Source organism: Rhamphochromis longiceps, linkage group LG15, assembly GCF_057381845.1.
Source record: "Rhamphochromis longiceps isolate RC_006_pf linkage group LG15, R_longiceps_female_GT1.1, whole genome shotgun sequence".
NCBI lineage: Eukaryota > Metazoa > Chordata > Actinopteri > Cichliformes > Cichlidae > Rhamphochromis > Rhamphochromis longiceps.
The window spans coordinates 8,884,217-8,895,768 of NC_140571.1; the positions used below are offsets into that span (position 1 = coordinate 8,884,217).

At 40.3% G+C, this 11,552-nt stretch overlaps 1 protein-coding gene across 1 annotated transcript; it reads left to right on the forward strand.

Moving 5' to 3' along the window:
• Nucleotides 1-1,224: 1,224 nt before the first annotated feature.
• Nucleotides 1,225-8,856, forward strand: fam167ab (family with sequence similarity 167 member Ab). Its single transcript, XM_085382538.1, has 3 exons — nucleotides 1,225-1,345; nucleotides 3,457-3,986; nucleotides 6,342-8,856. The coding sequence occupies exons 2-3, from the start codon at nucleotides 3,642-3,644 to the stop codon at nucleotides 6,603-6,605; spliced, it is 609 nt and encodes a 202-aa protein (XP_085238664.1). The 5' UTR covers nucleotides 1,225-1,345; nucleotides 3,457-3,641; the 3' UTR covers nucleotides 6,606-8,856.
• Nucleotides 8,857-11,552: the final 2,696 nt, after the last annotated feature.

Here is an 11,552-nt window from a genome sequence, read left to right on the forward strand (position 1 = left end):
GAAGAAATTACAATGCATGGTACATAATAGCACCCTTCCTACAGTTCCCCCTTCTCTGTTCAAAACGCCTCCTACCAGATGGCTTCACACTGGATTTAAACTCTACTGTATCAGGTGAATGTCCTCTGCTCAAGGCATTGAATCATCACTTTCTACACAGATTTGATTTAGTTTTAAATAAACCACTAGATCTGTCATTGGCCAGTTTTTTCAGTCATCAACTGAATTTATTTTTAAACAATACCTTGTGGAGATGCAGGAGTCTCTCCCTTTCAGATCACTTGAATTAAAATCCACTTGAAGGCCATAAGGGATGTGTTCTCCAGTGGTGCCAAAATATGTTTCCCACTCCTTTAATTCTTTTGCAGATATTTTGACATAAAAATGTACCCCTAAATGACAAGACAATCACACCATGTGTAGATCGCCTGTACAACATCTGACTGTTACTGTATGATAAACGAGTTTTCAATTTTATATGTAATCTTACCAGCACTCTAAGCACATGTAAGTCCCAGGTCTTCCTTTCGCCCAACCCATTTAGGGGTTGCCACAGCAAATCACCAGCCTCCATCTAACCCTAGAGCCACAGCAGTTCTCATTACCATTTTTGTTTAATTGGTTGTTTTTTTGTTTTTTACATTATGTTCACTAATCTACAAGATTGTGTAAATAATGATCTGTATTAAACCCACCAATACCAGCTTAGTCCATGCCCTGCACCAGAAAATGTAACATCAGCCTAATGTTGCCAGATCCTTCTCTCTTTTCCTTTCTGCACTAAATGTCTTGTGATGGGAGCGCTTTACTTTCAAAAAGGCAATCAGCCCTGTAGTAAGCAATCTGATGGCTTTATTGAAATGAAATGAAGACACAAAATGCTCTTATTTTAATAATCATTTGTTATTACACTCGAGCTTCATTCAGAAAGCACTTTTTAAATGTGACACAAAGCTGTCTCTGCCCTCAGTCTAAAGTTGATACCTATTATTTACTTGTGAAACTCTTTGTATTTATTCTGTGAAGCTTATTTAATATGAAACATGTAACCAGTTACATTTCGTCTAATGTTTAAAATTGTTGAATGAATTAAAGGTTTGTACAATAGTGACGCTGTCTCCTGGTCATCAGACTGTGGCGCACTTGCAGTAATATTCATCTAGCGGGAAGTCGGATTCCTTGGACGTCTCCAAGCAACCACAACCTGACGCAACCTTCCCGCCCCTCCTCCGGTAGCTCCCTGCTCAAAAATAAGTGCACCGCAGAGCCATAGAGGGGATCTTATCAGGGAGCGAGAGACTGGCGGTGATGGTCTGCGCCGATGTGGCTGCCAGGATTCAGCGTGGTAAGTTGGACCGCTGCTGGGAGGTTCCTGAAAGGTAAACGAAGTCGTAGTCTACGTGCGTAGCCGAGTTTTCAGGTGATCCCCCCTCAGGGTATCACCTTGCAGCACGCTGCCGGAAAAGCAGGAATAGGCTGAAATGAATCACATGCAAAATAAATCATCGTGCAAGATGTTCCAGGGGATTTAGAAGGAAAAATGTTATCTTTACAGATGGTGTTTGTTCCCCAGTGAGCGCAATAGTAATCACAATTGTTTCTTTTATGCTGTGAGAACTATCAGTATGTTATTTTCTCATAAATAAAAAATAATAATTAATTTAAAAAACACTTTTTTATTACATGCCCGCTTTCACTGTCAGAACTAAATGGCACTTAAAATCATAATGGTTCTCTCCATTTCAGATACGACTTCAAGTTATATAATAACAAGTACTGTTTTACCTTTATTATTACTATTACTGTTATATGGATCTATATATTTCAAATGTTGTAACTCTCAAGAGTGTCTTTGTCACTTCCATTGTGCGTTATGATCAAGTTAATCGCTTCTTTTCTGAATACAGTCAGAACTGTAGAGCTTCGATGTCTTCTTTAGGGTTACAAATGCAAAGATTGGTTCACTTTGAACTACAGACTGCTTTATTGGGCTTCTGTTGCCACAACACGGGGGAAAAAATCAATACGCTGCAGCAGTGTTTACACTACTAACACAAACCTGGAGATAATTTCTTTCGGTTATGCTCAGTATCAAAGATGAAATTGAAATCCCTGCAAATTACTCAGGGTCAGGTTCTATTATAGATTGGAGGACTATACGCTAAAGCTTCATTTAGTTACTCTGTGGTTGTGTTTCTTACGTAGACATGACCTCATGTTCCAGATAGGAGAGCCAGACTTCCTAAGCTGCTCAGCCAGACCAGGTTTTGGCATCTCACAGAAGTCCCAACACCACAAAATATATTTTATTAGTGTGGCAACTGGAGTTTAAACCAGAGGAATGTATGGGTGATGTGTGCTGATTCACTTAGGACATTTGGATAGGGACAGCTGGACTTCCCCCACTGCCACCCCCTCCCTGACATCTAACATTTGACAGTGTTTTTATATGCCCTGGGTGAATTTGATATTCAGGATGTAAAACTTGGCTTCCTAGAGAGGCAGAGTTCCTGCTGGCCTATTCAAAAAAGTGACTGACTTCACCAGACCAGCCAGTAAAGAGGGGTTTTAAAAAAAACAACAACAAAAACCTCTCTATTTCTTTATAATTGTGATCACAGCTCATTATGTGATACAGACACACTTTTCCACATCCTTTCTAAGTGTTCTGGATAAGCAGTCCCTATTCACAATCTAACCAGTTCCTCACTGTACACGAACGGTCCTTACAAAGTTAAAAATGCCTGCCTCCAGCTTTAATGCTCTCTCTACACAGTGCGGACTTCAGCAATGCACTGATTCATGCAGATAACGAAGACAGCATCCATTCCCAGGCTACTAAAAAGTCAGCTACTCATCACAGTCTATTTTCCATTGCAAAGCAGCCAAGCCGGCTGTATCATTAGATCCAGGGGCAGGGACTTCACTGCTGCTATTATAGAATAACAGCACACCCCAACCACTTATTGAGATCTTATGGACTCAGTAGGAAGACACTGAGCAGTAAGAGTGCTTTTGCTATTGCTGCCCCTTTTACCAGTTGTAACTGGTCTTGCATTCCAACTCAACAGGTCCTGAGAAGGTTTTTATTTTATTTATTTTATTTTTTAAAAAAGCACATTCACATTCATTGTGGCTTTGGGTTTATTGAGGCAATAAGCCTCGTGGACAGGAGGTCGGAAATTGCTGATTCATTTATAGCACCTCTGTTGTTGCTATGGAAACAGTTTGTTTCTGTTAAATGAAAATCCAGGAGGTGTTTTATCCCCCTCTGTGTGCTGTCCCCTAATTTCTGATATTAGAGAGGCCACATGCTTCATCCAGATCAGTTTATAGAAATACAATGAAGGTCTTTCTAGAGTGTAATCTCATTTTTTTCTCTATGTTGGCACATTAGGTTTGTCCTTTGTTATTCTCAGCAAATGTTTCATAACCTGTGTCTTTTTTCTTCTACAGATCTACAGATATTCTGCATTTGAAGCATCTGATTCCACTAAAGACTGAAGACTGGGTCTCCTGAAGAATATAAAGGGCAGAAAAGTGAATGCTGGACAGACAGAATGGAAGCCTGATAGCCTTATAGCGACGAAAGAGGCCAGATAGCTTTTTTTTGTTTTGTTTTTGTATTTAACAGGTTAAAAATGAATTCGCACTCAGCTCCACAGATCGTGGTTAACAGGACAAATGTCCAGGACGAGGCAGACTGTGGGGAAGGTGTAGATTTGCCTACAGATGACCATCTGATGACTTTGAAGGCCTTAACAGAGAAACTAAGACTGGAGACCAGGAGACCCTCCTACCTGGAGTGGCAAGCCCGGCTTGAGGCAGATCGCTTCAGAGACTCAGAAACTGGGACTAAAGGGAAAGTAGTTAGACACAAGGAGACTTCAGTGGACCCAGATGTGAGTCAGCCCAAGTTGCCATCAGGTGAACTTAAGGGATTTGAAAACATTGATGAAGCTCTAACCTGGCTCAGAAGAGAACTGGTGAGGCACTGTCTAAATTATCACCACCATCTAATCTTTATTTTGTTCTAATTTCTCATAGATTTTCAGAAATGTTTTGGGTTACAGTGTAATCAGCTTGCAGCATGTTTTTGTACTAACACTTCATAAAAGGAATTAAGGAAACAGGGAACATGGCCATAATGAGGGATTTAATATTGGCTACACGTGTTCAAAAGAGGAACACATGGGTCTTTTGATAAGTTCAGGCTGCTTAGTTGAAAATCCTTCGCAGTCAGTAATTGCCTGAAATCTAGAACCCATGGACATCACCACACACTTTGTTTCCTCTCAATGAGGTGCTCTGTCAGCCCCATTCTGAACCCACCTTCAGTCGCTGCTTATTTGTGGGTCTTTCTGCATTCAGGTTTGTCTTCAGTAACATGAAAAGCATGCTCTATTAAGTTGAGATCAGTTGGTTGACTTGGCCATTGAACAATCTCATTTCTTTCTCTTGAGAAACTAATGGTTGCTTCAGCAGTTTGCCTTGGGTCATTATCTGGTTGCACTGTGAAGTGCTGTCTGATCAGTTCTGAAGCATTTGGCTGAATCTGAGCAGAGAGTGTAGCCCTGTACACTTCACGATGCATTCTGCTCCTTCTATCAGTAGACACATTAGCAATATGGGCATGTATGGACCATGCCCATGAACCATGCCATAGCAATGCCTCCATCTATATTCTGCTGTAGTCTGCTTTACGCCATGAGCAAAGTCTAATCTGACCTTCTTGTTGCATCTGTATTTCCATTTATGAAGTTGTGTCTTGATTATAGACCTCTACCATGGAAATAATTCTGCCATCACGCAGCCCTGACTTGGCCTGACATTTCTTCAGACGTCATGTTGCAATCAAAAGCTATAAAATACAAACAGAACACACTGAATCAACTTCAGATATTGTGTCTGCTTCGGCAGTCAAAATCACCTGACCATGAAGATGCTGGGCATTTAATTGTCAAATTAATTTTAATTTGAAATTTATTTATTTTTTGTTAAAGCCATTGAATGAAAGCTTGCACTTCAATCACACCCTTATTGCTTGATTTAATTCAAAGAGTTGGGAGTTTGCCTTGTAATTGGAAGGTTGCCGGTTCAAGCCCCGGCTTGGACAGGCTCGGTCGTTGTGTCCTTGGGCAAGACACTTCACCTGTTGCCTACTGGTGGTGGTCAGAGGGCCCGGTGGCGCCAGTGTTCGGCAGCCTTGCCTCTGTCAGTGCGCCCCAGGGTGGCTGTGGCTACAATGTAGCTTGCCATCACCAGTGTGTGAATGTGTGTGTGAATGGGTAGATGACTGAATGTGTAAAGCGCTTTGGGGTCCTTAGGGACTAGTAAAGCGCTATACAAATACAGACCATTTACAGGCCATTTTTGTTCTAGTAATATTTTGTTCCACAAATTAGTGTAGTGTGAATTGTAGTAATTATTCTCCCTTTGTGACCATGTTTGATCAGCATAGCAGTCCCAAGATGTGCAGAACTTTCATTCCTATACAAAACAGAAAATACAGCATGCTTCCCCTTTGTCCTCGTGATTACATATAAAGGGGGAATAGTTCTTGTTCCCTTGTACCTACTGCTTTCTGTTGCTTTCTGTTGTCCTGTAATTAGTACAGTACAGTTAGGATAGAGTCTTATACTATACTTGGATTAATTCAATTGTATGATTATGACTGCAATTGATTTATTTTTCCTTATATTTTTCTTTTGGTTGTGTAATTTAGGAGGCATTGTTCCACACTCAAAGTTCAAGTAGAAAAGTTCACGCTTCTTAGCTAATTAGAGTTTAACAGTGCACGCGATGTTTAATCACCAGGCAGAAGAATCCCATTCATTCTTATTGGTGAGTGAGACTGATTGTGACCCCAGGCAGCAGAATCTGGCATTTGTTGCGAGCAATTTCTGCAACTGTAATCATTTTTACTCTGCTCAATTACTCTGCACATTCAGCCATAGCTCATATGCTTGGACTGTGCGCACAAAGAAGCACTGATAAAAGGCAGACTCACAGTACGTGGCTACAAACAATAAAGATGATTGTCATCTTTGTGTAGATGTTTGGACACAAACAAAGAAGAGCACCACGGTATCCCACCGTGAGTCTTCTTTTGACAAAAAAGGACCTCACAGAAGCACCTCTGGTCAAGCTCCACAGGTGGACTATACACAGTATGTTGGTGTGATTGAGTCCTCCATAAATGAAAAGAATAATTAAGCTTAGAATAGATTAGTTTTAGCTTTCAATCTTTTAGAAAATGACACTTTGACGCGTCCATTCGGCTTCGTATAAAATGAACAAATTCATCTTCCATCCCGACACCTTTGTCTTCTCTTTTGCAGACAGATATGCGCTTGCAGGACCAGCAGCTGGCGAGGCAGCTCATGCGGCTTCGGAGTGACATCAACAAGCTGAAGATTGAACAGACGTGCCATCTGCATCGCCGAATGCTCAACGACGCCACCTTTGGCCTCGAGGAACGGGATGAGCTGTCGGACCTGTTGTGTGAATGCCCGGTCACCCCGGGCCTCGGCCTCTCTGCCCCGCTGAGACTGATCGGAGTCACCAAGATGAACATTAACTCTCGCCGATTCTCGCTCTGCTAGTGGTAACGACGGAAGAAGAAAAAAATCCTGAATACAAAAGACCCTTTATATACTTACTTCTCTTGAGTGCAGCCGGCCAGCCGCAGTGATTAGATAATGATCAGATCTTTTCTGTTTTCAGAGATAAAACCACATCACACCCATTTTTATGCTCACTGAAATCAAAGAGAGAGATTTAAGAGATTAGGAAGAGTTTTAGTAAGTGTGGTGTTTTTGCCACTAAACTCAGCCCTGGAGCAGATTTCATACTTTTAGCCTTCCACGACTTGAAACAGAGTACATGCAGTTTTTGAATCAGTGCAAAAGCAGTGTTAGGCATGCTTCTGTTGTTTTTTAAACCATATTAGTACTGATTACCTTAAGTATTACCATCTACTTTCTGCCATACTTTATCACGCACAGATTAAATGTTTATATATATATTTTCACCACATTCAGACCTCTTTAGGACATTTTCAGTGACAATCACAGTTAGTAGATTTGTTTCTACCTTGTAAGTTTTGTTGTTGTTGTTTTCAAAGTGATGCCTTAATATTATAGAGACTGAGCGCTGTATGCTCATTTGTGTTTGTAGAATATCATGGATATAATGGTTTATTCGGTGTAATGATTGTCAAATTACACTCCTTTCTGAGCTTAGTCTCTGGAGCTTTGCCTTTTGCTCTAATAGTAATCATGTGAGTTGCCCTTGTCAGTCTGAAACAAAAACATGCTTTGTTTTCGCGGATGAACACTAAATTATAACTCATGTAGATCACTGTGAGCGCCCATTGACATGATTATGTGCGTCTTGCTATGACCCCTTTTTTATGCTGGAATCACAGTTATAATTGACTATAATTGAAGGCAACCTTTTCTTTACAAGACACTGACTTCGGGTTTGCATCTATAGTACAGTACTGTGCAGATGTTTTTCTTTAGACATTGGATTTTTTCACGTGTTTTTTGTCCAACTCCTTGTACCTTGCCCACAAGGTGATTCCCAAAGAGCTAAAACTTGGCGTGTCTCTGCATTGTGTGGAGTGTGTTCTTAAAAAATTAGGACACTGGACAAGTGAAGGACAAAAGAAGTCTTAGGTCTAAAAATTATCAGCAGCTGATGAACAGTCTCTGAAAGTCATGTCCTTAAGAAATAGGAAAACAAATCTAGCAAAGATCTGACGCAAAACCTAAGAGATGAATCTGGCCCTTAGGCCTTTGCATCTACTGTCCATCAGAAATAGTCTCAGTGGAAGGGTGGCTGTCAAGAAGCTACTCTTAAGGAAGGGAAACATGAAGAAAAGGCCGTTGTGTGCCAAACAGGTCTTCTGGAATGATTAATCCAAAATTAAAATTTTCGGTTCAGTTGGTTTGAGCAGTTGTTATCAATATGTATGGAGGAGGTCAGGATAGAGGTACAACAGTGAGTGTCTACAGGCAGGTCTTGGGCTGCATTTCAGGTAGTGATGCTGGAGGTCTTGTTAAAACTGCTGGAATTCTGAATGCACCACCAGATTTTGATCTACTATGCATTACCCTCTGGAAAGCGTTTGATTGGCAGCAGCTTCATTTGTGAGCATGATGATCCCAAAAAACACTGCAGATACAGTAAAAGCATACCTGGATAGAAAAACACACAATGGATTACTCTCCTTCATGGATTGGCCTCCCCAGAACCCGGAGTCCAACATTATTGAAGCAGTGTGGGATCATTTTTAGAAAGAATGGAACAAATAGCAGCCAACAACCAAAGAGGAGTTTTGAATGTCATTCAAGATGCCTGGAGAACTATTCCTGAAGACTCCTTAAAAGAAATGTTTGCATAAGAGAGTTCAGTCTGTGTTGAAGACTAAGAGTCACACCAAATATTGATTTTCATGCTCATTAGAATTGTACAAACTCTGCTCTTTCCTACTATACTGTATTTCCATCTATCCATCTAGCCAGGTTACAGATGTGGGTTGGTCAAAGACTTTTACATATTACTGTATAAGTGCATGGAATTTGTTTAGTCATGTTTAGTCCAAGGGAAATGAATGCACAATGAAAAAGAGCTTGTCTCATGGTTTTGATATATAACAAATGCAATATCAGAGATTTAAAGCTTTCCCACATGCCTTGGATTTTATTTGTTTTCAGCAGTGGTATTAGCAGAACAGATTACCTCCTGTAACACCCTCTGAAATAATAAAAAAGACCACAGTGTCTACTATAGCTTAGATTATCTTAATACTTAGCCTTTGCCCCATTTAACAGTGTTCTCAAAAGATGTAAAGGAAAGAAGTAGTCCATCAAGAGATGGATGCACTAAATGCACTAAATTACTTTCTCACTGTCTAATTTGCTGCCTTTAAAGGAAAATCATTACCAGTAGCATCTTATATTTTCCCTATAAAGCCTGTCTCCCAAACACAGTGAACCAGATGGAGGTAGGATGGTGTTTACATCACTAATGCTCTTATTTAAACACCAGTGGTAAGTGTGTTGGAGGGGTTTGGTTCTTGACTCAAGACAATATCAGAACTCTTTGTTCTGATACAACCCTACTCATATCAAGCCTTAATTAAAAAATAAATACTTAAAAAAACAGTTGGGAGAAAGTGGAGAAAATTAGGCCTTCTCACCTCATTACTTCATCTAACATGTTGGATTGATTTAGTTCATTCACGAGGTGTAAAAATTTCTTTCCAAAAGGGGCAGGCTGCTGATTCGTCTGCTTGTGCTAACAGGTTGCTTTGAGAATAGCATCCGCTTTCTCATCTATCACTGTCAGAAAATGTATTTCTGTTTCTTTCAAGCGAGTGAAACTGCCACCTAACAGTGCATGTGAAGACAACGGTCAGCTTTGCATGCTAGAGTTGATTTACGCCGTTTCCTGGTCCCCGTGTCTCTCTCCTTATGAAGCGGTTGAAGCGGCCTGAGTTGTGAATGATTATGCTGAGACTGGATTTTCATGCATGAGCTCCAGCTTTATTTGGGATTATTGCAGATGAAAGCCACAACTCGTTCTACATGAAAGGCTGCCAGTGGGGCCATTACATGCATTTTCTAAAACGTTCCAGGCCATCAAGGTGTAGTTACCATGATTTTTTATGTTTTTAAAGTAAAATACTGGAAACAAATCAATGCAGTTGGAGCCAGATATTTTTAAAAAACGGTTTAGATTCCAGTGTTGGAGTCTAGCAGCATCGCATCAGTGCAGGAAGGTCTTGGGTTTGAATCCACCAGCTGGTGGAAGCTTTTTACTCTGGAGTTTGCGTGTTCTCCCAAGTACTCCAGCTTCCACCCATAGTCCAAAGACATGCATGTTAAAAATAAAGCAATTTAAAAAAGGTGACGTTAAATGGGGCATCAGTGTGCAACCTTGCCTCTTGCCCTCAACAACTGGGATAGGTTATATCCCAACCATGACCCTCGACTGGACATGTGGAAGGAAATGGATGGATTCCCGCTCCGTTCAACAGCTGTCCCTAGAGTTGGTTATTTTAATAATTTCATACCTAAACCATCTCATTTACATGACAAAAAGCACCTTGAGGCAACTGTTGTTGTGATTTGGTGCTATTCATTCACTGTCAGTTTGAGAAGCATAAAATCTCAAGAATAAAGGCCCAGTGTGGTATGCAATAAAAAGTAGGCCACACTGAGGGTTAAATAATCTGTTTTGGGAGAGAGAGAGTGAGAGATGTTTGATCTCCGTTCTGTTTCAAGAAAGTTGTGATACTGTCTTCCACTTCGATTTTATGTATACTGCATACTGAAGAGGAGTTAATCTAGCAAAAATGGATGTAACAGATGTAACACCACAGAGCGGCACTGCGCGCTCGAACACAAACAGCTAACAGAGATCTCACCAAGGTGAACCACAGGGTGAGACTGGCGCAGATCCCAGACTGCATCTCATGCTGAGCCTTTGTGTAGGAGTGTCTGAGCACATCTCATCTCAAAGATTTACTGCTAGAGTGAGATGGTTTCAAACCACCACAGTTTGGAGAAGAATGTAGTTTTAACAGGACATATAGTCTTGGAAATTGATGGGTTACCCATCAAATTGACTGTCCTTGGATGCTGACTTACACAATGTGATGACAACAAGTCCTACTCAGTCACTTTGACTCTTTGTAAAAAATTTTCTTTAACAGATTTACTGGAAATATCTAGCAAGTAGTGACATTTTTAGTATCAACTGGTTCCAAAATAAGATCTAAAGCAGGTGGATTTGATGCGTAAGAAGGCACATGATGAATTCAAAAGGTTTTAAGTTTGACCACACTAATAAATCCATGGAGTGCTAAACTGATTCTGACTGTGCTGGTGTTTGGAAAATGGATTTTGAACTAAGGTATGAGTAAAACATAACCCGGAGCTTAAACATTCAGCAGTTTCCTTTGTGAAATATCAATTTTGGAAGTTTTTTTTATTCTTTGGATTAGATTTAAGCATTCACGAAGTTTCGGATCAGTACTCAGTGAGCTAATCAATCGTTAATATATTAATATTTTTAAAAAGAAAAGAAAAATATTCAATGATCAAGCAGCCCCAAACTGAAAAGTGAAGAAGACTTGTCTACAAACAAGCAGCTGCACACATCTCATCTTCTATATGTGACTCATGCAGTGTTGATGAGGAACTGCAGGAGCTTCTGTCATTGTGTGCAGTTAATTGGTAAACTCTTTATAAAACAGCATGGGATCTCTTAATGACTTAATTAGTCCAACTGATCTATTTAATAATTACTTGCTTCAGTGAGGTGCTGCTCAGTCCAAATTGGATTAAGATGAGAATTTATAGGCGGCCAATTAGTATTCCTCCAAGTACTGCCGGGAAACAGTTCAATTACATCAAAAGGGGATGTAAAAAAACAGCATGTACTCCCTTTCTGCATGACATCATAGCACAGCTATACAGCGAACACTTGTTAGGACACAAGACTGAATGTGTACTTGTTATATCCCTCTTTTGTTCAAA